We start from the raw sequence: 24,681 nt of genomic DNA, 5'->3' as shown, positions 1-24,681 counted from the left end.
AGTTACCTTTCAAAATCAGATAAACATTAATTAAATTCTTCAAGGAGTCAGATTAGAATGTCATATATTAATCATGTACTTTCTTTTTACTTGAGAACATAAGAAACTTCTGGTATGAAAACAGTTTTATTCATACATGCTGTGCAGCATTAAACATTGCAGCTCATAGTAAAATGACCAAGAGTATCCAGAAGCCCTTTGAGCTTTTAATGCTGAACATTTCTGCAATGTCCATTTCTCTTTTACTGATAGAAAGTTGTATTAATTTGAATTACAGATTCTGGTTATACAGGGAAACTGATTAAAACAGGAATAAGGGATAGAAAAGAAAATGAGAGGATACTCAGAGAATGGTTGTAAAACTGTTCTCTCAACACTTGTTTTTGTTAAAGGTGGTGTCCAATCTAGTTTAAGGATATCTGCAAAAAGGCAAAATGAATAAGCGTCCAAAGACATGAAAGAGCTGGAAAGGCAGGCCTAACTACAGAGAAAAGATGTTTAATAGAAATGTACTGAAGTCAGTGAACAATCTGTTCAGTTCACGTTACCATGGAAACTATCCCATTAAATGCTTAAAAAAAAAAACAGTTCTAGAAACAAAGTACTACAGTTTGCCTTACAAAATGTTTCCTGAATAAGCTGAAACCATGTGTATTTTGGTGCTTCAAAACAATTTTGTAAACACAAAGAATTTTTTTTCTCTTTCAGAATCACCATTGTACACTGCAATAAAGGCATGTGTTGGAAAGTCTCCTGCTTTATTTCCCCCCATGCAAACCATGGCAAAATGGGCAAAAAATAACCTAAGAGTCAACTTGCACTTTTTTCTGTGAAATGCCAGAAGCAGTTGTTTGCTTCTTCTTTCACAGATGTTATTTGAACTTAGTTTCTGGTGATAATTATATTAGGGGACACTAAACTGCCATGGTTAGTTGAAGTCTTTGCATTCCAATTCTTTCCTAATTTTGAAGTCAAAGTTGCTGCCTGCAGCTCTGGTGGGCAGTACAGAGCACAGGGATTCCGTTAAAATGATGGTGTGCTCAAGTGAGTTACTGGAGATTTAAACAGCAGTGACAACATTATTCTTCAATTTATGCTGCATTTATGCCTCACTGAATAATTCTGCAGTAAATTATGAAGTCCTCCTCTGTGGCTTGTGGAAATGCCTGTAGTAAAAGCATTACAATTTACAGTACCTCCCCATCATTGCTATAGGCAGTAGCAGTAGGATACTGCACCTTCTTTCCTCACACCAGCTTGCCCTTCCCCTGGCAAAGTGAGGCTTTATGCCTTCATGAACAAAATATAACTTCACAGCTAAATTTATGAGTTCTACCTTTACAGTCCAGAGAACTTGCATAATTCTTGGGGAATATCAGGTATCCCACACAGCTGATGCAAATAAGATCCTCAGCAGAACTTTTCCTCTTCTACCAAAAGTTAATAGAGAAATGTGAAGGTGTATTTTAAGCCTGCTCTGCCTCCTAGATTTAGAGGCCATAAGGATTGTGGATTGGTTCTGTTCACATAGCCCAGCATCCCTAAAGACAGCTACCAAAACCCTTTCTTGAAAACGTTCATAGTAACAATTCCTATATCTTAAAATACTGCAGAAGGAAGTGCCATTTTATTTCCTTTGTATTTCTTGATCACTGTTAAAGTACATCCTATATATTTTTACATACACATATAAAACTGCAGTGATTGCAAAGATGCTGTTTTACTCTCTGGGATAAACAACTGCTCTTAAAATCACTTGTATTGTATCAAAGCAGAAAAGTGGTTTCTCTGGGTACACTGTAAGAGAAAAAAAATCCCCTATGTATTTTCAGAAAGCCATATGTTTCCTATTTGGTTTTTTTTTTACTCCTTATGTATCCCAAGATTGTGAAGTCAATGTTAGTCATTTTGGGCTTAAATACCAGTCATAAAGAGTGAAAAGTGGCCTAGTTTTAGAACTCCTTCACAGCAGTGCATCTCAAATCAGTGGACTGTTTCTTCAGATAGTCAATTCCTTCTTAACACAGAAGTCCTTTAGAAATACTGCAGAAGTTGAAAGATATAAAACTGCCTAATAATAGATAAATACGTGTTTTAGTAAACCTTGAATATGCTTGTCAAATGTTAAGCAGAGAAGGCCTTTGAGAGGCAAAATTTGAGTACAACTGTCAATTTTTATCTGAATAGTAGCAAATCATAGGATCAGAGATCACACACTGAGTTTGGAGGCTTTTTTGCAACACTCTATTCTTGTCCTTCTCCATGCCAAGATCTTTTTCTTTTTGAAAACTGAGTTGAGACTGGCCTGCAGAAAAGCCTTTCTTATCTAAAGTTTAAAAAACCCAAAAAGCCCACAAAATCCACATACATTAAAAAAAAAACCCAAACCATTTGCAACAAAACCCCAAACAACTGAATTTCACCTCTCAGAAGGCAGATGTCAGGGCAGAGAGGTTCTGCGTATAGTGCTGATAGTGCTGAGGTGTCTGATGTGAGGGATCCATTCATTAGGATTGTTGTCAGCTGTCTAAAATAGGAGTTGAGCAGCAGCAAGTTTGCAGTTCAAGCACACAAGGAGGTCTCCTGCTTCACTTCTCTGCTGCAGTGGCTTGATGTAAGAAAAAAAAAAAAAAAAAATATTGTCCCTGGGAGAATTTGTACCAAACAGCATAAATGCTCCTCATAGAGAAGAATAATTTAAGAAGAGATGGTGATTTACAGAAAACAAGAATACCAAAGGAAAAATAGCAATAACTTCCAGAAAGAATTTTGTAGGCACTGGAAGCTTTCTATAAATACAGACCTAAGTGAAAATTAACTGAGTACTATATGTCATAGAACTGTTTTAAAGTCAGTGATAGATAGAAACTTTGTATAGATAATATAGTTACTGAATGTCTCTAATGTCTTTAAAACACAAATATATTTAAAAATCAAGCTCCAGTTCTTCTTCAAGTTACATATAATGCTGACCCCTCTAGTTCAGACTTTTAAATCAAATTAATATTAAAATTGCAAATGAGGTGTTTAGTTTACCAGAACACTCTTACAGTGCTGTGATGATGCAAACTGCTGCTACCCTCGTGGTAGGGGTGTTCTGGTTGCACACCTTGATGCCCTTAAGAGGTACTTTCTTTGAAATTTTTTCCAGTGTCTGGAAACCAATATGAAACTAAATAGATTTTGCTTTCACTTTCATACTTAGTAATCATATGCATTTTTGTTATCATAAATATATGCAGAAGTTAACAAAAACCAAATCCCCCCAAACTATAGTGCACAGATTGTGGCTTTTTCCTCTCGAAACTACCTACAGATACTTTTCTTGATGTTCTTGAAGAACACAAATGCAAAATCTGAAAAAAATCGCAACCAAATTTAAAAGCTAGATAATTTGATCTTGGCTTGTGACTGTTAAAAATAGGTTAATATCTAACTATTAGGTATAATTTTTATTATTATTGTATTTAGAACTGATAATAAGTTTTGTTTTGAAAGAATAATCACAGAATCACAGAATGGGGAAAGGGGGAAGAGGGACTGCAGTGAGTCATCTGGTCCAATCTCCCTGCTCAAGGAGGGTCATCCCACTGCCCATGGCACAGGATGGCCCTTGGATATCTCCAGTGAGGGAGACTCCAGAACCTCACTGGGCAATCTGTGCCAGTGCTTGGTCACCTGCACAGTCAAGTTCTTCCTCTCGTTTAGGTGGAGCTTCTGTGCATCAGTTTCTGCCTGTTGCCTCTTGTCCCACTGCTCAGCACCACTGAGCAGAGCCTGGTCCATCCTCTGACACCTCCCTTCAGAGACTGACTGATACTGATTAGGCCCCTTCTCAGTCTTCTCTTCTCAAGGCTGACCATGCCCAGCTCCCTCAGCCTGTCCTCACTAGAGATAATGGCACAGAGTTTTGTCCTTGCAAGAAACCCAGAATTAAATGGGAATCACAGTGATCTCATCTGTCAGAATTTTGTCGATGCTGTTATGAACACTGATGTTTTTGCAGTTGAATGCATTCTGAACAAACAAAAATCTCCTCCACAAACATTAGCTCTGTACCCTCATCTTAATTTCTTGAGTCCTTTTCAACACAAAGAACTCCACTCTGCTGAGCAGTATGAGGTGTATAAGAAAATTTGTCTTTCGATGGAAAAAAAAAAAAACTTGAAAGGTGAGGGTATTCCTACTGTGTCTTACCTTATTTATTAGTTCTGGAGCAGAGGAGGTCAGAGCACAGCCACTTCTGCTTTCCAGAGGCATACTTTAACACTTAGCTTGCAGAAAGCAGCTCAGGTTCAAAAATTGATTTGAAGTATAAATCAAATTTAATGGTATGGCTCATAAAATCCATTCCCAGGGAGCACTGCCCTTGCATAAAACCAGCAAAGAAACATGTAATTTTTATTTGTTCAAATAATTTGTGTCTGAAACATTCCTTGGAATATTTACATTCTCAAATTCAAGCTTGAAAATTGAGCATAATTTTAAGCAGCAGTCATGCTGTATTTTAAATTCAGTTTCATTCTACTGCCTCTTTTCTCCTTTATCTGTGATTATTTACCATCTTTGGTAAATTTGGAGGAGAAACTCCAGTTATATCTGTTAGAAATCCGAATAATGTATTAGGCACTTTTCACCACTCTTTTCTAGAAGCTTTCAAACAACAATGAGGTGATAAGGGAGAGCTCTTTTCTTTTCCATGAAAAAAAAAAAACCAAAACAAACAAAACCCCAACTAAAACATGCAAGGACTGGAGCAGAGGTTATCAATGGGTAACAGGAAAGCTTTCTCATTTCATCAGGTAACTGACATTCACAACAGCTGTCACTAAGTCCTAATGAAGAAAATATCCCTTCATTAGAATAAAAAATTAAATCTATTTTATTGATATGCCTTAAGAGTACTGATTCATTAGCAGCAAAATTGAAACTTCTGAAGAATTCTATATAGTTCCATTATTATTTGCTGAGACTTACTGTCATAGTTTGTTACTACAGAAATAAGGTGGGTTGGAACTAGATGATCTTCCAACCCACATCATTCTGTGATTCTGTGGACTTACCTGACAACCTAGCAATGACAGTAATTGAAAAGTCATTAACCAATGAAGTATCTACTACCAGTCAGATATTTATTAATTACAACATAAGTGGCAAGTAAAATGGCAGTCCAAAGCCTGTGTTTTCCAACTCTAAAGACAAATGTCAAATAAGTGATTCTTTACAGGTAGCAAACTTCTGTATTTAGCAATTATTTTAATGTACTCTTGATATTGTTTAAGTAGTTTCATAGACAGCTGTGCTCCACTGATGGGTATGTTTCCAGATAATATTTGGCGATATAACTTGACTGTAAAGGCATTTGAAATTACAGACTACCCATCTTTCTTCGGTGCTCATTACAAGATGTAATCTTCCTCCCTTTGCTTTCAAGTACATGGAAACAGCTATACTGAGAATACAGAGACTGCTGCTAAATCACTGTATTGCTGATGGCAGTGTGGTGTCAAATACCATTTGCTATCTAACTGGAGGGACTTTGCCTGATGTGATCACTTGCTAAATCCCGCAGTTATTTTCCAAAGCACTCTGGTAAGGAGGCAGAGCAGTGTGTTCAGCCTGATACAGGTCAAGCCATTCACAGTTTAGAGACCTGCTTGCTAGAAAGACTCAATCAGAAATTAGTATTGTCAAGTGCAAACACTGGGGGACTGCATTAAACAGGGTGCCAGACTGTCACTCTTTGCAAGGGACCTCAAACCAAACAGCACATCTAGCTCCTCACCCAGATCAGCACAAAAATTGGTTGAAGGCAGTTTCTGCAATCGTAGGGGAGAACAAAAGCAAAACTTGATAGAAGTAATGTTGCTTTCAATTCTTTAATTTGATTGTAAGCTTGGAATTCTGATCCTAATTTTTAAAGGAATTTTACTCTAAACTTAGTGCCTAAAAGGATTTTGATCTGTAAACTTTCAAAGGCATTATAAGAAGCAGAATCTAAAATGAAGCCTTTTGTATGCAATATATGCTTTGCAGGGTCAATTATTTTATTGTATTATTCCATCCAAAAATAATGGATATAGGGTAAATATTGTCACTTGAAATGTAGGAAAGAGAATAATCTCTTACTTGAAAATGACAGCTTTTTTTTTAAGATGGCAGTTCTTCTGCTGCAGTGTAATAGGCTGAGAATTACTGTGAATCAAAAAATGAAAATAATTTGTGTAACCTATGTAATGGTACTTCAGCCCAATGAAGAGTACTTCAGTTTCAGTGATGATGGGAACACAAGGAGAAACCTGCAAGGGTCGTGCATGAGCCCTGCAAATTACAGTGGGCAGCAGTTTACCCATTCCAATCACCTTGCAGTTCATGTCACTTCATCTACTCCTGGAGCTCTACAGATTTAAAGGTGGCTATTTCTGAGAGCTGTGCTGCCAGAAGCTATGGCTTGAGAGCCATATGCTACTGAGATGACTCACATAACATGTTTCATGCTGATGTTAGGCACTGATAATGTAATACTGTCACATGAGGATGTGTTACTGTCAATGCTATTATTGATATTTTACAGACCAGGCTAAAGCATTGTTGGTGTGAGTATACTGACACCTCATAACCTAGACTATGTCCAGCATATATATAATTCTCACTTATCAGAACAATAAAGAATTCCCATTCTGAGTCTTGCTGGCCACTATTTGTAATTTGTCATTGATTGTAATGTGACAAAATAATTTTAGTGACAAAATAATTTTAAGTGACTAAATCTTAGGAGAAAAAACATGCTACATCTCCTATTTCCCTGCTGTAGCCTCTCCTTGTACTTCAACCACCTTTATAACAACTTGTAGCTTGTGTTACATTCAGACGGTAAACATATTTCAGATCAAAGACCAATACCATCTTTATGTTATAGCTCACTTTTAGAAGTTTCTCCAGTATTTCTTTCTCACTATTAATAGCTGATCATACCATAGTGACTTCAGAAGAAATTCAGGATGCATATTGGTTGTTTATATATCATGTGGGAGTTGCGCATTTGGACACTGAAGAGCTATTCCTCACAAAACCAGTATTACAGCAGAGAATGGCCTGGGTTGGGAGAAACCTTAAAGATCATTTTGCTCCAAACTCCCAGCAGGCAGGGATATCTTCCACTAGACCAGGTTGCTAAAAGCCCCATCCAGCCTGGCCTTGAACACTTCCAGGGACAGGTCATCTATAACATCTCTGGGAAACATGTTCCAGTGCCTCTCTATCCTCACAATGAAGAATTCTTCCCAAGATCTAATCTAAATCTACTGTTTTTCAGTTTAAAGCCATTCCCCCTTGTCACTCTATGTCCTTGGAAATAGTCCCTCTCCAAGTCTCTTGCAGGCCCCTTTCAGGTCCTCGGAGGCTGCTGTAAGATCTCTGCAGAGACCTCTCCAGGCTGAACAACCCCAACTCTCTCAGCCTGTCTTCCTAGGAGAGGTGTTCCAGCCCTCTGAGCATTTTTGTGACCTCCTCTGGACTCACTCCAGCAGGTCCCTGTCCTTGTGCCAGGGCCCCAGAGCTGGGTGCAGCGCTCCAGGTGGGGTGTCATGAGGGCAGGGCAGAGAGGTGGAATCTGCTCCCTCAGCCTGCTGCCCACACTGCCTTTGATGCAGCCCTGGACACAGTTGGCTTTCTGGGCTGCAAATGCACATTGATGGATCATGTGGAGCTTCTCATCCACCAATGACTCCAAGCCCTTTTTCCCAGGACTGCACTGGATCCATCCTTCCACCCAGCCTGTAACTGTGCTTGGGATTGCCCTGATGCAGGAGCAGTGCCTTGTACTTGGCCCTGACCTTCGTTAGGATCACATGGCCCCAACTCTCAAGTATGTCCAGGTTCCTCTGGATGGCAACCCTTCCCTCAAGCACAACCTGGTGTCATTGGCAAACTTGCTGAGGGTGCACTTGATCCCACTGTCCATGTCACCAACAAAGACGTTAAACAACACCAGTCCTCATTCCCAATCCTGAGGAACTCCATTCATTATATGGGACAGTGAATCATCTCAAGATAGCTTGGGTTCTCTGTGCTTCTGTTCTAGCAACTGCAACAGCACTAACAGCATTTCTGTGACACTGTAAACCATATCTCAACAAAGATTAAAACTGAGAGCTTAGAGAGATACATATTAAGATATACAGATCAGCAGATATAAGAAGAAATGCAAACTATGCAGAATATCCATTTCAATTTGTCAATTGCTTAATTAACAGGAGGAGGAGCAGTCAAGTTTTTCTGGTTATGAGAGCACAGGAGGTGAGTTTCTTTTTCAGTGTCAATTGCCATTTAATTTTGAAACCTTTGATTTCCTGTTATTTAAATAGTTACTTAGAAAGTAAAGTGAATTCAGGTGATTTATATTGTGAACTTTATGCCTCAAGGGAATTTTATCGAGTGAATTCTTTTGAATGAAATTTAAAGTTTGTAGAAGATGTTTCTATACTCTTTTGGCCAATGGATCCAAAATTATTAGAAAATTATTATTTTTTTCAGCATCAAATCTCATAGGTGTTTTCAGAAATTGGCAGTTATGAAAGGCTCTTTGGAAAGCACAAGGTGCTAAGAGTCTAAGAGGAATGGAAGGATAAAGCAAAACCTTTCATGCCTTATTATTTTTTTTGTAATAAGAGGTCTACACACCACACAATAAAACCCAAAATTGTATGCGGTGTCTTGTATGTGATTAACAAAATCAGATATGTGTCTTGTAAGTGATTAACTCAAAGATGGAATAAAATGTCAGCAGGCTCACATGGTGCAAGATCACCTTCTGTACTGATATAATCAGTGCAATGACTGGGACTCAGACCAGAAGGAATTGCTTTTTCAAAAGATACACTTTCAGTAAAAGACAAAGCTGTAATGCATACCGTAGTTTTGGTGAGTGTATTGCCTGGATTTCAGCTAAGATGGTTATTATTTGGCTGAATTTGAGACTCAGAGGAATTTAGGAACTACATTTCAGAGAGTATAAAATGTAAATGGGAGGTGGACAAGATTCTATAGCAATTATAATGTAATAATATACGCAGTAGAAACTGCAGTGGCTAAGGAGGAGTTACATCGCATTATTACATCAAAATGAATCTGCTTCTCTCTTTTTTCCTTTCTTTTTTTAAAGAACTGATGTGTATTGCAAGGTTTGTTTTCAAGTAAAATATCTTTATCATATCTGCAATGACAACTACGAAACGGAGAGATTAATAGGCTTACCGATAATAGCTGCTTTTGGAATGGAGAAAGTATATCTATTTTTTATAGCAGAAAGTAAATCTAGAAAAATCGGATCCTCTTGCATGAGTGTTACACAATTTAGTGTGGTAAGTAGCTGGCATTAAAATTAGTAACTCTTGCCACTAAAGAATTTTTATTTTCATTTTAGACTTTTCAGAAGATCTAAGGAAATCAAACATCATTTTTGTTGTCGGTAAGTAGGATTTCTAATTTAACTGCTACATTTGAATATTCCCATGTTATTTGGCTTTGATTATGTTATTTATTTAGCAAAATAGATTGGCTGAGAATATTTATTCTACAATGTTGGTTTAGTCTTTTGAAAGAGAGGTAGGATTTAATAACGTGTAATTAACTTGGGTCTAACCATACTATCAAAAGTTGTGTAAAGCTCAGAGCAGGCAGCTCCTTGGATTGTGAACATGTTCAAAATAACCTTAGCTCTTTTGCAGTTACATTTCAGTTGTGTGACCTCCCACACCAAAGCTGCCTCACCAGCACAAATTAAATTTTTACTAAACTGGATTGCAACTCAGAAGTTTAAGATTTGGCTGAAAAATATCAGGTCTTTTCCCTTCCTTATTTTTGAGGCAACTTCTGTTAAATACAGTTTTCAATTCTGCATGTGTTCAGCATTGTGTTAAAAGCCAACAGGCTGCTTACCAGGCATGATACTTAGCACTGAAGCTCTGCAGGTCCAGGGTTTACTTTATATTGCTTTTGGAAATCCAGAGAGTAAAAGCACCATGTTAATGCCCTTTATCACAAGAGTGATATAATATAATAGTGAATGATATAATATATAGTGAGTAATATAATTAGCATAAACTTGGAGCAATCTTTTAAAACAAATCATAACCAGAAGATTGATCTTAAAGCTTGGTACTAATTACTTAGAAAGAATAATTGCTTTTGTATTGAGCAGTTTTTAGAACTGCTTTTCAATCCAGAGTAGGAACACACATTTCCAAGGACCTAAGGAGAGATACCAGAACATGGGGGATTTTACATAAAACTAAATCAATTTGTGCATTGTTTTTCCTGGGGAAAAAATAAAAACAACTTCCAAAATTAATAATAAGTGAATGGAAGTTTCAACTTGCCCAGAAACTGTAGGGTCTCCATGCCTACAGATGTTCAAACCCCAACCTGACAGAGTTGAGATCAACATGCTGTACCTGATCCCAGTGTAATACAGTTGTTTGACTAAACGATTCCAAGAAGTTCCTTGCAACCTAAAAGATTCTATTAAAAGAGTGTTCTCATGTTGCAATTTTATCTCATGCTCTCTTATGCCAAATACAAGTTGACACAATTTATCGCAACTCAATTTTTATGTGTTTGAAGTACTAAAATGAGGTTACTGAAGAGTTCACTGGAGACTTTTCTTAAGGGAAGGGTGCATAAAACCTAATTTTTAGTCTTTGAGCAAACTGTAATCCATGCTTACTGATGTACACGTTCCTGCTGTTCACTACAGTGAAGAATTTTAATTCTCTGTCTCGCATATCTTATTAAAAAAAAACATTGGGGTTTGTACAAACAGATTTGTAAGAAAAAAGAGAACACGCAGAAGAAATTTTGCCTCTTAAATTGTCCATGGGAAAGGCTTTTTTTTCATTTGCCTCTGGGAATCTTTTTATTTTACAAGGAGTGATTTTAAATTGTCATTTATAATTTTTATAGGACATCTAGTAGACATCTTACAGCTTAAAATTGAAATCAGACCTTTTTCCTAGTTATTCCTGCTCTGATTTTCTAGTAAATGCTAGCAGAGATAAATTGTGCCTTAATCAAACCACAGTTTTCTTTGTTAAAAAGGCTATTATGAAAAGTTTTACTGAGTCCCAAACATGGGTTGATTTTCAAAAAATTATCTAGAATGATTTATGCTTTTCCCCAAAATACCTCCATCTCCACCCCGCATCCTTGCACCCCTAAAAAGTTTCTTAAAGTCTTATGAGAAGAGTGAGAGGTTTTTTGTGGGTTTGTTGGGATTTTTTGAACAAAATGAGACCCCCATGGTTGCTCATTTGTCTGCAAAATCTTGACTTTTTTCCACTTAGGTAGTGAAAGTAAATGGTATTCCCAGAGACAGATTTCTTGCAGCAGCTATGCTGGTGTGGCCACAAGCTCTTTTGCCCCGTGTCCTTTTCAGGCAGGTAAATCTGCAGTGACCACCTGTTGATCCACAAGCACTCCAGGTTTAGCTTTATACACAGAGCCACATGCACACACTTGTGCAGGCATGAAATGTCAGTCAAGAGCTGAGATCTGATCATTGTGAATGGTTAAAGAGTGAAAGAAAAAGATGAAGAAATCTCACAGGAGCAGAACAAAACTGTTGGGGATGGGAAGAAGTAAAAAAAGGCCCAAATGTCAGTGGTTAAAGTGCTCTGCTGCAGTGAGCAGTGCTGGAGATGTTCAGCCCACGATACCTTGACTAGAGAGGGGGCAGACAAGTTGGGTTAGTGCAGGCTGCTGTAGGGCAGTGGAATGGGAAAAACTGTCTTGGGCTCAGGTGTCATTAAGGATGTTGACTCATTTCATAGGTGTGTATTATTTCATGAGGAAATAATAAGATGTTCATAAAGGTGTTTTAAAGCTAGAATTTTAAAGATGTACATTTGAAGAAGTTTACAAATGAATCAAAATGAATGCACCATCTGCCATACCTGACAAACAGAGATACTGTTTATGACAAAGGGAAAGAAACAGGCAGTTTCTTCTCCCACTAATTACCCTTGAAAATTTTCCAAAAAGGGAAAGAAAAAGAAATAATCTAATTAGCAAAAGTTTACATTAGAGCTAATGTAGGAATCAATTGGAATAACAGTCAAGTTGGATTAATTAAGCAACAATGTCAGTGTTCTATCCATATTGTAAAGCAGAGAAAGAATACCAGCAAGTAAAAAATATAGGAGATAACAGCAGGATAATAAAAGAGGAAAAAAAAAGATAAATTTGGCCAGCAAAGGAAAATTCAAGAAAAAAAATATAAAGAGGCACAAAGATAAAATTGGGTGATGCTCTAATAAATATTCAAAACTTAAGTAATTATTGCCAGTCATTAAAAGACAAACAAAAAAAACCCAAAAAAAACCCACCAAAAATCAAAAAAAATCTATGTCATCAGTTTTAACCACAATGAATGATGAATGATCTTCTAATTCTTAACTACTGCAATATTCCATATTGTATCTACAGAACTGTCATACATAACACAGTTTCTGGGAACATTACCCCTCCCTGGCCTCTGCAGGAGCTTCAGAAAACATTTGGCTTCAGTTGAGGCTGAAAGTAAAACTGAAGGTTTCAGAAATCTTTCTGCACTTTGGATCAGAAACAAACTCCCTGCTGACTTGTAAATGAGGTGTTTAAAGCTTAGCTAATGTAACCACTTTCCTCTACAGAATCTTTGTTATATTCTTGCTGATGATCTAAAGCTGGTAATTACTTAAGCTCAGTGTAAGAAAGACCAGCTTTTTAGCTGACACTGAAGATATTCTCACCATTTACACCTAGAAGTACACCCGATCAGCTGCAGACAGGAGCTTCTTGCACACACGCCAAAATTCAATAGTGTATATATATCACAAAACTCAAACTCTTCATTTGTCCCAATTATGTCAGACCTTGAATGACATAGCCTAATTCAATTTATCATGAATTTAGGCTTGCTTTGAGTATAAAGTTTAATCAGATGAGGTTCCTTCCAATGTAAATGATGCTACAATACCTGTATTGCAGCTCCTGCTGCAATCAGAAAAGCCTAGAATGAGCAGTACTGATAATTAAATCCCCAGTCAATCCAAGCTAACTGTGAATGCAGTGCAAGGCTGATTTCCCATGAAATAAACGTCACATTTTCTTTAAGAAGGATGAAAACTCAGTGATGTCCCAGGATATTGCATCACTCTGCCAATATGCACAACACGTTTTTTTCTAATGAAAATAATTCCTCAGAAAAAATAAATACAAAGTATTGAGGGCTTTTTTTTTTCTTGTTGTTAAATAATAGTACAATTCCTGCATGGTTTCACTTAGACTAAAATAATTTGTGAACAGCAGATGAGGTGCTATTGAGAAGCCTTCAAAAGGCTTATTTTTACTTGTCTATATAATCCAAGTAGCAATGAGAAAATTGATCAAGTCATCCAAATTTTTTGCTTGAATTTAGGGATAGACTGACTGGGGTTATTTTGGTTTCAATTCAGACTTCTGAGGCTCCCTTTTGCAGCTGGGTTTCCCCTGCAGGCACTTCTCCCTGATACAGGGATGATGCTCATTATGATAACAAGGTCTTGAAATTGAAACATTTTAAAATAAATAGTGGGACTGTCTAGTAAATCCTACTGCTGGCATTTTATATAAATGCTCGTGGTATTTTGGCATATGATAAACTTGTAAGATTTAAAATAGAGGCATCTCAGTCTGTCTGCGTGACACTTTTGCTCTACCAGTATTTCTGACAGCAAAGCTGGTCCATGCACTGCTCATACTGCTCATTCCTGGCCCTGCTCACTCGCAGCAGCAGTCCCAGCTCCCTCTGTCATCATTCATTCATCTGCTGGTGACGTTGTGCTCTAGGTCAGAGCTGTACACTTGAGTTACATGCCCAGGCTCCTTGGCCATCCCCCTTCTGGGGGACATTTGGGCAGGAGGGAGGAGAGCTGAGACCTTTGATCCAGGGCTGACTGCAGCTGAACTCCCAGAAGTGCTCCTTGGGCAATTGGTCATTATCCCACTCACTGAGACACTCTTTTTCTCTCCTTGAAGGACTCTCTGTGAAGCATTTCTGCAGTCAGTAATTAAATGGGGAAAAGCAGCCACCTAAGTCAGCAGTGCTGCCAAAAAGTTATTTACCAGGCGATCCTCTCTCACAGGCTGATGAATCAACATAAAGGAAGGGAATACTGCTCTAAGGGATTGCATAGGCCTTTTAATCTGGCCTTGTCTGCAGAAAAGCAATATAGAGAACTGCATTTAATTTCTGTGCGAGTACTCGGTTCCACATCCTTGCTTACCATTTGTATCAAAAAGCACAAAGGGACATTTCAAAGAGTTCTGTTTCCAAGAATAACCTCACTGATTAATACAATGTTCTTAATTTCTTTACCTGCAATTTTTGGATTTTTATTAAGTTACCAAATGAGCTTTAAAGCAAGGTCCACTGCACTGAGCAATACTAAGAAAATACAAAAGCATGCTAACATTGAAGAACTGCTGGTAGTCCTGTATTGTCCTACAGTTCACATCACACTCATAATTCCTCTAGATGTTTTCTAGGCTTTAGCTTTTTTTCTTCATGTCATATATAGAAATCAGAAGACAACATGATTAATCTGAATAACAAGTTATCATGAACCTACACTTTTTTTTTTCCAAGTATACGTAGGCAGATCACAAGATGACAGCATACAGAAAAAATAACAGTGTTCATAAAGAATCTTACACCTTCACAACAAAAGTGGGGATATATTTTTCTACTAACAATTGAGCCATTGGGAAAACTGGATTACTTTTTTCAATGCCCCAAGTATTTTCCATATGAAAAACAGTGTAACAAGTTGCAGCGAAGTCTTAACTGAAAAAATCTTTTTGCTAGCCTTTGTCATGCTTCATATGCAGCTGTTATTCCAGGTAAACTTTCCTCACATAATTTTTTTCTTAAGAAAAATGAGTAGATTTAAGAAAATTAAAAGAACGGGTACAATTTTTGTAACACTACAAATCCACCATGAGCTTCATGGCTGCAGTATTATTTTGCTATTAAAGCTGCTTATGTAGCAGTCTTTTAAGTCTTTCTCTGAGAAAGAAGGCAACACCTAATTAGTAAGAAAATGCACTTTCACATGTTTTCCCACCTGAATAGCTCTATTTCAGTCACATTAAGGAACTTCAGGGGGAGACAAGATAATACTTTCATTTCAGACACGTAAATTAATAGTGGTGTAAAGGCCAAGTTGTGCTCAGCCCTCAATGCTGAACTTCCTGGGGAATTCAGTCGCTACTCAGATCATGCCAAGCAAGAACTGTGGTCTCATTCATGGATAAGAAAGCACAAGACGTGATAAAGTGGGTAGTATGCATTTGTCAAACAGTAGGATGCTCTGCTACTTATCAGATGAATCTAAATTAATACCAGTAGCTATAAAAAATACCATTTTTAAGACATAATCAAATATGTTTTTTACTCTTTAAAGAGCTCAGCATGTAATCTCTGCTTTGTTTTAACTCTTCTATTAAAAAATGGTCTTTTTAATTAATGTTTTGGAGGAACACTCATTCATGGTGTATGCCCTGCATATTGTACCATTCTGACAGTGTTCTCTTCTAAAATACTAGCACACAAAGGTATTGGAACACATCAAATTTTCTGAATGTTTACCTGCTAAAAAACAAAAAATGTCCTTGTATTGTTATTTCTAAAAAGAGATCTAGTTAATGTTGTATATGAGGGGAAATGATGAAATTTCTCATTGGGTTCTGCATTCAGAAGAGAAACAGCTATATAAGAAAAAGAATACAATAATCTTTATAGCTAGGGTTTTTTAATAGGATTAAATTACTGCACTGTTAGCATATTCAAGGCCAGGAGACAAAATGTGTAAACAAATGTACTGATCTGAAAAAGCCCAAAACAGGTCAGAAATACTATTAATTGCCACTCTGATATTTAAGGGATTCATTACTAGTAATTTGCCTATAATTTTGTTACAACTGTTTCTTTATAGCCACTCTTATTTTTTCCTTGTTTTCTTTCAACTAGTGTTTTTACAAAACAATGATGTTCTTCATATTATGGCAACAGAAAAACAGCATGCAATCCACATTTGCCAGAAGCCTGCAACAAAGATAGTTCTAGAAAAATTGTAGCACAGGTGTGATTCTTACACCCCAGGCTGGTTATTCTCCTTGTGAAGCTGAAGTAAAAGACTGCACATCACAGAACACAACCCCTTTCCTTTGATGCTACTCCTTTATGACCCATTTTTTAGTCTCAGCTACAGTACTGTAATTTCTCTGAAAATTATATACTCAGAGCAATTATTTCTTACATTGAATGCAAAAGTTAGAGGAAAGTTCAAGTGAGGTAAGGGAAGGTGCTAAATTCGCTCTCTTGTGAACGTGTTATTCCTATATTTGTTTGTGGAAAGATAAGGAAACAGGAAAGCCACCTATTTTCTAGCTTTCAAATGCAGGTAGCAGAGCTGTGTAGCCCCGCCTGCAAGTCCCAGCAGTTGATAAATAACGCAGGTCACCTGCTGCAAAAACTCTACTGAATAAAGAGTTGGAGCATTGTCTCCCTGCAAGGCTGTAATTACCTCCTGCTGCAGTAGATCTTCTGAACAGATCCATCAAAGGCTGCAAAATTGCTGCTACACGCAGTGAGGTTTTCTCCACAAACTCACAGCAGGAATTGGCTTTCCCGCCCCGCGCCCTGGCACCGACATGGCGACTCAGGGCCTCACCTCAGCTGTGCCAGCAGCGCTGAAGGCACCGCGCTGGGACGCCTGGCAAGTGGCTTCCAGCAGGTTCCATGGGCTGTCCTTCTCTCCAGCCAGGCAGGGGCGGCTGCAATGCCTCAGCAGGAGCCTGAAGAGAGAGGCCTTCCATGCCATGGCTTTCCATGCCATGGCCTTGGAGCGGAGGGAGAAGCACTCCTGCACGGAGGAGCTGGGCCAGGCAGCGCCTGCGCCTGCAGAGCGGCACAGCCAGAGCTCCGGGGCTCTGAGCTGGAGGCCGCTCACTGGCCAAAGGAAGCAGGAGGCTGGAGGAGCCATTCCTGCCAGGAGGACACGCACAGTGTCCCTAATTCCCCTGGGTTAGTGCCCTTCCCCTCCTGCCGCTCTCTCCCTCAGCTCCTGTGGGCAGGATGGGGCCAGGTGCAGGTGGGAGCTCGTTATCATTCCCCTCACAGTGGAGCAGTGAACATTACTTTGCTATGATTTGTTGCAGCTGTCAAACTCAACAAGTACTGAGTGAAATACCCTTTTCCACAGGCTGTTTCATGATTTTCCTTAACATGCTAATGGTGTTTTAGGAACAGGTTCTCCTCTGTGAGAGATTTCACACTGTTGTGACTCCTTCAACGCATTTTTGAGTGAGTACTGTAGTTGTATCAGAAGGGAAGTATATGACTTGTTCTACTGTAGATAGTGTCTCTATAAAAAAAAAAAAAAATTGCAAAACAGTCAGTGTCATCAATTTCCTCCCATTTTCTTGGTGGCTATAGTTTGAGAATTGGAAGATCTTTGTTCTTTTCTAATTCTGGTTATTTTTTCCCCTCACATAGGTGGGCCTGGCTCTGGCAAAGGTAGCCAATGTGAACAGTTAGCCAAGAGATACGAATTTACTCACTTGTCCACTAGTGACCTTCTCCAAAATGAATTATCATCATTATCAGAGAGAAGTAAATTGATCAAAGACATCATGGAATGTGGTGAACCTGTGCCTGGCGTGAGTGATGGTTTTATTTGGGATTCTAATGGTTAAACAAAGGCAGTGGTAGGTATATTGTCTAAAATAGTGGACATAGATACTGGAGCTGATGGTTCCCATTTCAGTAAAATTAATCTGTAACCTCAGGGAGACATTTCCTCTTTGCCAAATCTGTGGCACTTGTTTCCCTTTTCAGTGCCAGTATTTCTTTATGTTTCACATAGGCAATAAATCAGACACGAAATACAGCGAGACAGATGCATTGCAAAACATAAGTGTAAGTACAGGAAACAGAAACTTTATGTCCTTTTTATAGCGTTACATTTCAGATTCAGAGCTGATCCTCCTGGCAGCTATTTTAAATTACAGTACCTGCAGCAGTTCCCTGCAGAGCTGGCTGACATCCCAGAGTAGCTGGACTGCAGCTTAATGGAGATTGTGAAGGCAGAGGGTGTTGTTCTCAGCAGGACCTGACTTTTACATGGCAGGTCCACAGTCCCAGCTCTTGGTGGGTCTTCAGCAACTGCAGCTAGGTCAGAGGATGTGTTTGTTAATGAAAGATACTGGGAAATGTTGCTCAGGGGAAACTAAAAGCTGTGCTCAGGCTTGATTTTGATTGCTTTGCTCTTCAGTGTGTTTGGTCAGATGGGGTCACTTTCCATGTAATATAATTATACCAGTGACATAGCAAAATGCAATCAGATTGGAAAATGCTGCAGCAGTACTCTAGAGTTTCACAGGTATTAACATTCATTTTGAAACTATGAAATATTCTGAGCTATCTGGAGGGCACTTTGGGAAATTTTGGATGGATTGCAACATTAGATTTGTGTGGCATAGCTGGTCCTGAGAGAATAAAAAGCAGGGTGCCCTGCTACCTGCAGGACAAAAAAACCACCTGCATTCACAGGACCCACTTACAGAAAAATAAGGTTGTTTTCAAGGGTGTAAGACTAAATTCAATGCAACAAACAAAGGTATCTATCTTTCTTATTAATTAACCAACTAATTCCCTCTCTTTTCTATACAGGGTATTGTTCTGGAGCTACTGAAGGAAGCCATGGTTTCCAAGCTAGGGGACACAAAAGGATTCCTGATTGATGGGTATCCTCAAGAGCTGAAAGATGCAGAAGAGTTTGAGAGCAAGGTGACCATACAACTGTAGTGCTGTTGTAACTCCTGTAATTCTGTGCTGCTTCGGTCCCTTTCTTCAGCTGGTTGCAGCAGGGATGTGTAAAAAGCCAATCCAGCAGAGCTATGCTGCTGATCACTGAAATTTTGGCACCTCATCAGTATAGCAAATCTAGCTGTTGCCCTTACCTATAAAGAATCTAGAATACAAGGAGAAGTAGAGGCTGATTTTATCTAAATTTAATGTAAACCAGAAACAATTCACATTTAGGGGAAAACATCATTTTAGAACCAGTTTTCTGGCTCTAGTGGATAGTGCTATACTTCTCATGAAAATCTGATCAAGCGCTGTCTGATGAAGGATCATAAATGTATCTTCTCAGTTAATATTTATTACCAGTAAGCCAGCTCTGCTAAAGCTTGCTGCCACTTGAAACATCTAAACACAGATTTAATTTTTGTGGTGAGTAACAGGTGGCACAGCCATAAAAAGAGCGTTCTGCAAGTGCCTGCGTGGCAGCTCCGAGAGCTCTTGATTTCCTCAGTATGTGCTAAGACCTCGTGAGGAGTCTCAGCCGTACATTTCTCAGTCTGCAGGAAATAACTCTGTCTAAGACTATGAATGAATCTGCCAGGGTTTGGGAGAAAAGAAGTGGTGAATTAGGGATAATAGTTAGTATATGTTGCATCATATTACACTCCAAAAATGTCCTAAACAAGTTTATAAGGTAATAAAACTTTAATGAATCCCCTGTTTTCTCACTGAGCCTTAAGCTGCTTTATTTATTTAGTTGATTACCATAAAAACCTAGCAAGATTTAGTTATCAGAAGCCAGACAAAATAATGAGCAATGGGATTTGCCATAGAAGTCATTTACAGAAATGTTGACTTATTAGTCCCTTTAATAAAATGCTGTAGACTACTAAAAAGATGCTGGAGATTTCTCTCATTTTGTGTCTAAGGAGGAACCATGTCAGCAGTGCTGTTTCTCTAGCAGGCATACATGCTGGTGTCCTGTGGACACTCCTCTATATTATGAAGTGGGATTTAGAGATTGGAGTGTCCTGCACTGAGGCATTCCAGGCAAAAAAGTCTTAATGCATCCCATGCTGAAGCAAGGCTCCTTAAGTTCCCTGAAAGCAGCAAAAGATTCCATAGTCCTGGACTGCATTTGGAGTAAAAGACAAGGACTTTTAAGTGACTGTTTTGACCGTGCTAAGTCACCCCTGTTGTGCTGTGTATCCACTTTCCACAGGCTGGCTGTGAGCTGCTCAGTAAGACTGTGAAGTTTTTTTCAATGAGTCGTTTTTGAGATAATGCTTTGCAGTTCTTTCCAAAGGGTGATGAGAAGTTCTTAAATTATAACTGAATGAAAAGAGGTGCACACCAGGCCTTACTAATTAATGGCAGCAAAGTACAGATGAATAATACTACATATTTACATGATATGTGAAAAGCTTTATAATTGTTAACAAAGACCTGCTCTGTTTAGAAGACATCAAGAATAATGCTTATGTTTCAGAGCTTGACTCATAAACAGAATGAGCTATGTAGAAACAGCTGATTCTCCAGCCAGTTTTACCCAGTTCCCTTCTATGATGCAGTTGTATTTTTACCCAGTCATAATTCTACAGAAGCACCAAACTCTGTTCCTCAGTGTTTCTACAAGGTGAAAAAACATTTTTAAATTATATGCTCCACAGCACCAGTCAGGAAGTACCCAGTGAGACAGAGTAAAGACCCAAAACATTAGACTTGTTTGGTATGTATTATTTAAGCTAAATTGTGTCAGGAAAATCATAATTTTAAAAAAATAGCAAAAATTGCTGTAATACCTGATAAGGGCATTAGTTTCACTTTTTGTGGGTTTTAGTTTGGAAGAAAGATATTTCTGTAATGGTTTGAATTCCAGATAGCAATACTGACACTTCTAAGAAAACTATGTACATTTTTCAAAAGCAAATCAGACTGAGTGTATCAAGCAAGATACTATTATCTGATCCTATCAGTCAGTAGACTCCTTTATATCCTCACTGTAAGGTGATGATATAACTGATAAAAGGAATTCTTTCCCATTTATTCTATTATAGTTTGGAACAGACCATGGAATTCCTCATGTAAATCTGGGAGGAAATAGCTTCTCACCATCCTAATCCAGTTATACCAAAAGGCATTTGTTTAAATCATTAAGTCCACATCTTTTTTTTAATTCTCTATGTCTCTTGCACTATTAAAACTGCCTTGTTGGCTTTTTTAATCCCCAAACCCAGTGCTGCTACAGCTAATACCATTAATGCCTTCTGTGTGGAAAAAATGGGCGGGTAAAAGCCTGTCATTGAAGTGTCTTAGAAAGTCATTAAGGTTTGTAGAAAGGTCAACACAATCCAGACATCCTCAGTCAAATGCAGAAGGCCTGACATGAAATATTTACCTTTAGAATATTTCTTCCTTTGAGGGCTGTCAACAAAGATAACAATGACAATTTCCATATATCGGTCATTTAGACTTTCTTTACTGTAGCCATGGTCAAAATATGATTTTGTAATTGTCATTAGTGTGAAGAGCAGTCATCTTTTTCCAAGACTTCTCGCTTTTTCCTAAAAAGTGTTTTCCAGATCCCTGTTTGAACGGGAGGGAATGAGAAAAAGACGGAGCGTGTCATTGAAGGATTAAATAGATAACTGCATGGAAAAATTAACTTTTTTTTCCCACTGATCCTGTAAAACCTTTATGTTGCGTGAGACAGTGGAATTTTTATCTCTTTGGACTCAGCCCAGCAGGTTTTGCTCATACAAAATCTTGTGTCAGAGAGTACCGTGCCTGAACAGGCTACAGGACAGTGCATTCCAAGATTTATGCTCAATGACATACATATATTTTCAGTGTTTCAGGGAAAGAATGTTGAGGATTTGTGTTTAGAACTTTTGCCTCTCTCCTGAAATACCATAAAGAATATTTTGCTCTTTCTTGCCATTTCTTTTCTTCCCATAAAGTACTGCAATATCTATGATCAAATGTAGAAAGAGATGATTATTTATGGTCTTTGCCAGATGTAAGAATAAAAATAAATAAATCTGTATTTATTTTTATTAGACAAAAGGACAGACTCTCCCTCATGACTAGTTTGGCACTAGCCAAACAGCATTAAATGACCAGCTTCCCACAGAATTTGGAAATTACTTGCCAATTTGAAAATGCAGAGAAATTTATCACATCTTTCCTTTGCAGCATGGGGAGGAATGGTGTGGGTACACTGCAAGCAAGGACATAAAATACTGTGTGACATAAAGTAATTCACAGGATGTATTCCTGTGAATATTTGATGGTGTCCATGAGCCTGTCTGTTGTTACTAATTTCCATCTCAAGTGGGTACACTTTTATGTGAACATTTCCTGCTACTGCATCTTGAAATAGTAAGCTAAGTTTACCACTCCCTTTTCACACATTGAACAAAGAAAAGGCTACAAATATAACTGAGTCAAGTATTGCATAAGTCCTGTACTGTTTGCATCAAGCAAATAATGAACTGACACTCTTCAGTCAAGTAGCCAGAATTTATCAGATCCTATCTTGTTATTTCTCTGTGTAGAGCCCAGGCAAGCACAGCCTTGCTCCTCAGTGCTGGCACCCCTTAGTGCTGCCACAATGAGAGGTGCTTGTTAATAAGAATCATTTCTCCATAGACAAATACTATTCGCTACTAAATTCCTTGTGACTGTTCTGGTGTTATCCAAACAAAATCTGTTTTACTGGGCCAGTGCTTTCAATGTTTGTTGTTTTCTTTTGTCTCTAGATTGGAGAACCAAAGCTCGTGCTCTGCCTGGACTGCTCTGCAGAAACCATGAGCAGTCAGAACTCTGAGAGCACTGAAACCACTGAGGACAGAACTGAAAGCTACTACCGAGCATCAAACCCTCTGATTGCATACTATGAAAGCAAGACACAGTTATGCAAGGTAAATACTTGACCTTTTTAATTAAATTATTGCTTTTTACTTCAATTATATGAGCACTACTTGAAAAACACTGACATGTTACCATTTATGAACTGTTCCCACACTTTCCAGTTGTCCTCATTTTACAATTCCCTGATTTGTTTGCAACTTCTGCAAATTTCTGAGTTCCACAGTACAGTTTGAAAGGAAAAAAACCACAGATTTATCCTTAGTCAGAGAACATATCCTGAATCAATAACTCATCTGTATAGAATCTCTTATTAAAAATAAATTCTAGAAAGCTTTTCTTTAAGTATTAGGATTTATTACTATATAAGGGCTTTCAGAATTAGGATGAAAGATTATGTTAATCCAAAGCCCTTTAGTAAAATTTTCAAAACTGACAGTGTATATCCTGAAAGAAAACAGACCTTCATACAAGAGAGATCTTTGTGCTGGAATAAATAACATATTAATTTCAATAAACTACCTCAGTTTACACCTGCTCAGGATGTGATATTTTAAGCATTCTTTTTATTCTATAATCAATATTCAAGCAAAGCAAGAAAAATTCCATCAGTACACTTAGCTGGCACATCTGTAGACTCATTTACATGGGATTCTGGGGCTTTTTCTTTGTTTCTCTGGCATGGCAAACTGTCCCTTAAAGATCTAGTCCTGCTACTCTGTCTTGTCTTAAAAGAGAAAGAATCCAAGAATAGTTTCTGGAAATATTATGGGATCTATTTTTTTCTAGAGTCTGTAGCAAACATGCAAATCACTTGCCCCAAACTTTCCTCCTTTGCAGAGTTCCCAAAAGAGAAATGTGCAGCTAATTTATGCACCAATATCCTGACCTGAGGGCAGGGTAAATGACACAATGCTGCGAAAAAATATACTCAAAGGAAAAATTCTGATTTGTGGCCATTCCTTACCCCAAAAATAAGTGCACATAAGACACAGTCTAAGTGTCAGAAAAAAGTTCCTGCTTACTTTTCATCTTTAGGCTTACAAAGGATTATGTGGTTTATTTGTTTTTTCTTTAAGAAGCTATCTTGCCAAAATTGCAAGGATGTGCCTAACTAAGAATTCAGTACTATACACAATACACCAATACAGCACAATGCCAAGGAAAACAGAGCTCTCTGTCTCAGTATCTTATTCCAGGGAGCTGTGCCTACCAGAGTTTCCCTTTTTGAAGCATCAGGGACGTGACAGCCCCAAAGAGAGTGAAACTGCAGTTAACACTTTCACACAAATTTTGCAGTCATGGTCTGCCTCATTTCACTGGACATGGACTTTCTTTGCCCTTCCTTAATGCTTCTGCTGCAAGTTCTTCCTCCATCCCCTACGTAATGGCAAAACATGCAGTCCTTTCTTGAAAGTTGGTAGCTCATTATCTCCTTAAGGAACCTGCCAAATAGTGGGTCAGAGCTGGATATGTGACTTGTACTCATACCATCAGTTTTGGGAAAGCTGACGTTGTATGTTTGCATGTTAGAAAATACCTGTGCTTTGCTTGAGCAGTGTCTAAACATTGTCTGAACTTGCTTCTGGTGAATGTGGTGTTTACCATATATCCATATTCCAGGTGGAACCATTGGGTATGAAAGCTCTGTAAAATCAGCTGTATAAACATTATTGTGGAAAATGTCTTTTAAAACTATTTTAGTGGTGAATATGTTTAAGCTACATGTGTTGAAGAAAGCAGAGGGTCAAGGGGAAGTTTGCAGTTCCCAGGGCATAGGGTTAGTTTACACAATGCAGCCAAGCATTGACATTAGCAGCCACTGGGTGTTCTCTGAATGATGAAAGGAAATTCAGGTGGAAAGCAGAAAAACTGACAATAATAACTTCTGATCAAATATATCAAATATAACTTCTGACTGCTTT

At 38.2% G+C, this 24,681-nt stretch overlaps 1 protein-coding gene and 1 long non-coding RNA gene across 2 annotated transcripts in view; one reads left to right on the top strand and one right to left on the bottom strand.

Annotated features, from left to right (window-relative positions):
* The window catches only part of LOC137479506 (uncharacterized), a 71,510-nt gene extending 54,738 nt beyond the window's left edge, over positions 1 to 16,772 (bottom strand). The window contains exon 1 of the long non-coding RNA XR_011002298.1: positions 16,605 to 16,772. This is a non-coding gene — a long non-coding RNA (uncharacterized lncRNA). The remainder of the gene's footprint in view (positions 1 to 16,604) is intronic.
* Positions 1 to 24,681, top strand: part of AK5 (adenylate kinase 5) — an 83,335-nt gene that overhangs the window by 51,281 nt on the left and 7,373 nt on the right. The window contains exons 9-13 of the mRNA XM_068200028.1: positions 8,256 to 8,298; positions 9,425 to 9,469; positions 17,576 to 17,739; positions 18,752 to 18,868; positions 22,648 to 22,809. Of these exons, the coding sequence (XP_068056129.1) occupies positions 8,256 to 8,298; positions 9,425 to 9,469; positions 17,576 to 17,739; positions 18,752 to 18,868; positions 22,648 to 22,809 (531 nt within the window). The remainder of the gene's footprint in view (positions 1 to 8,255; positions 8,299 to 9,424; positions 9,470 to 17,575; positions 17,740 to 18,751; positions 18,869 to 22,647; positions 22,810 to 24,681) is intronic.

This window comes from Anomalospiza imberbis, chromosome 9 (genome assembly GCF_031753505.1).
Source record: "Anomalospiza imberbis isolate Cuckoo-Finch-1a 21T00152 chromosome 9, ASM3175350v1, whole genome shotgun sequence".
NCBI classification, from domain to species: domain Eukaryota; kingdom Metazoa; phylum Chordata; class Aves; order Passeriformes; family Viduidae; genus Anomalospiza; species Anomalospiza imberbis.
Note: the sequence above shows the minus strand (reverse complement) of the source record. Positions and strands in the feature narration are given on the sequence as shown.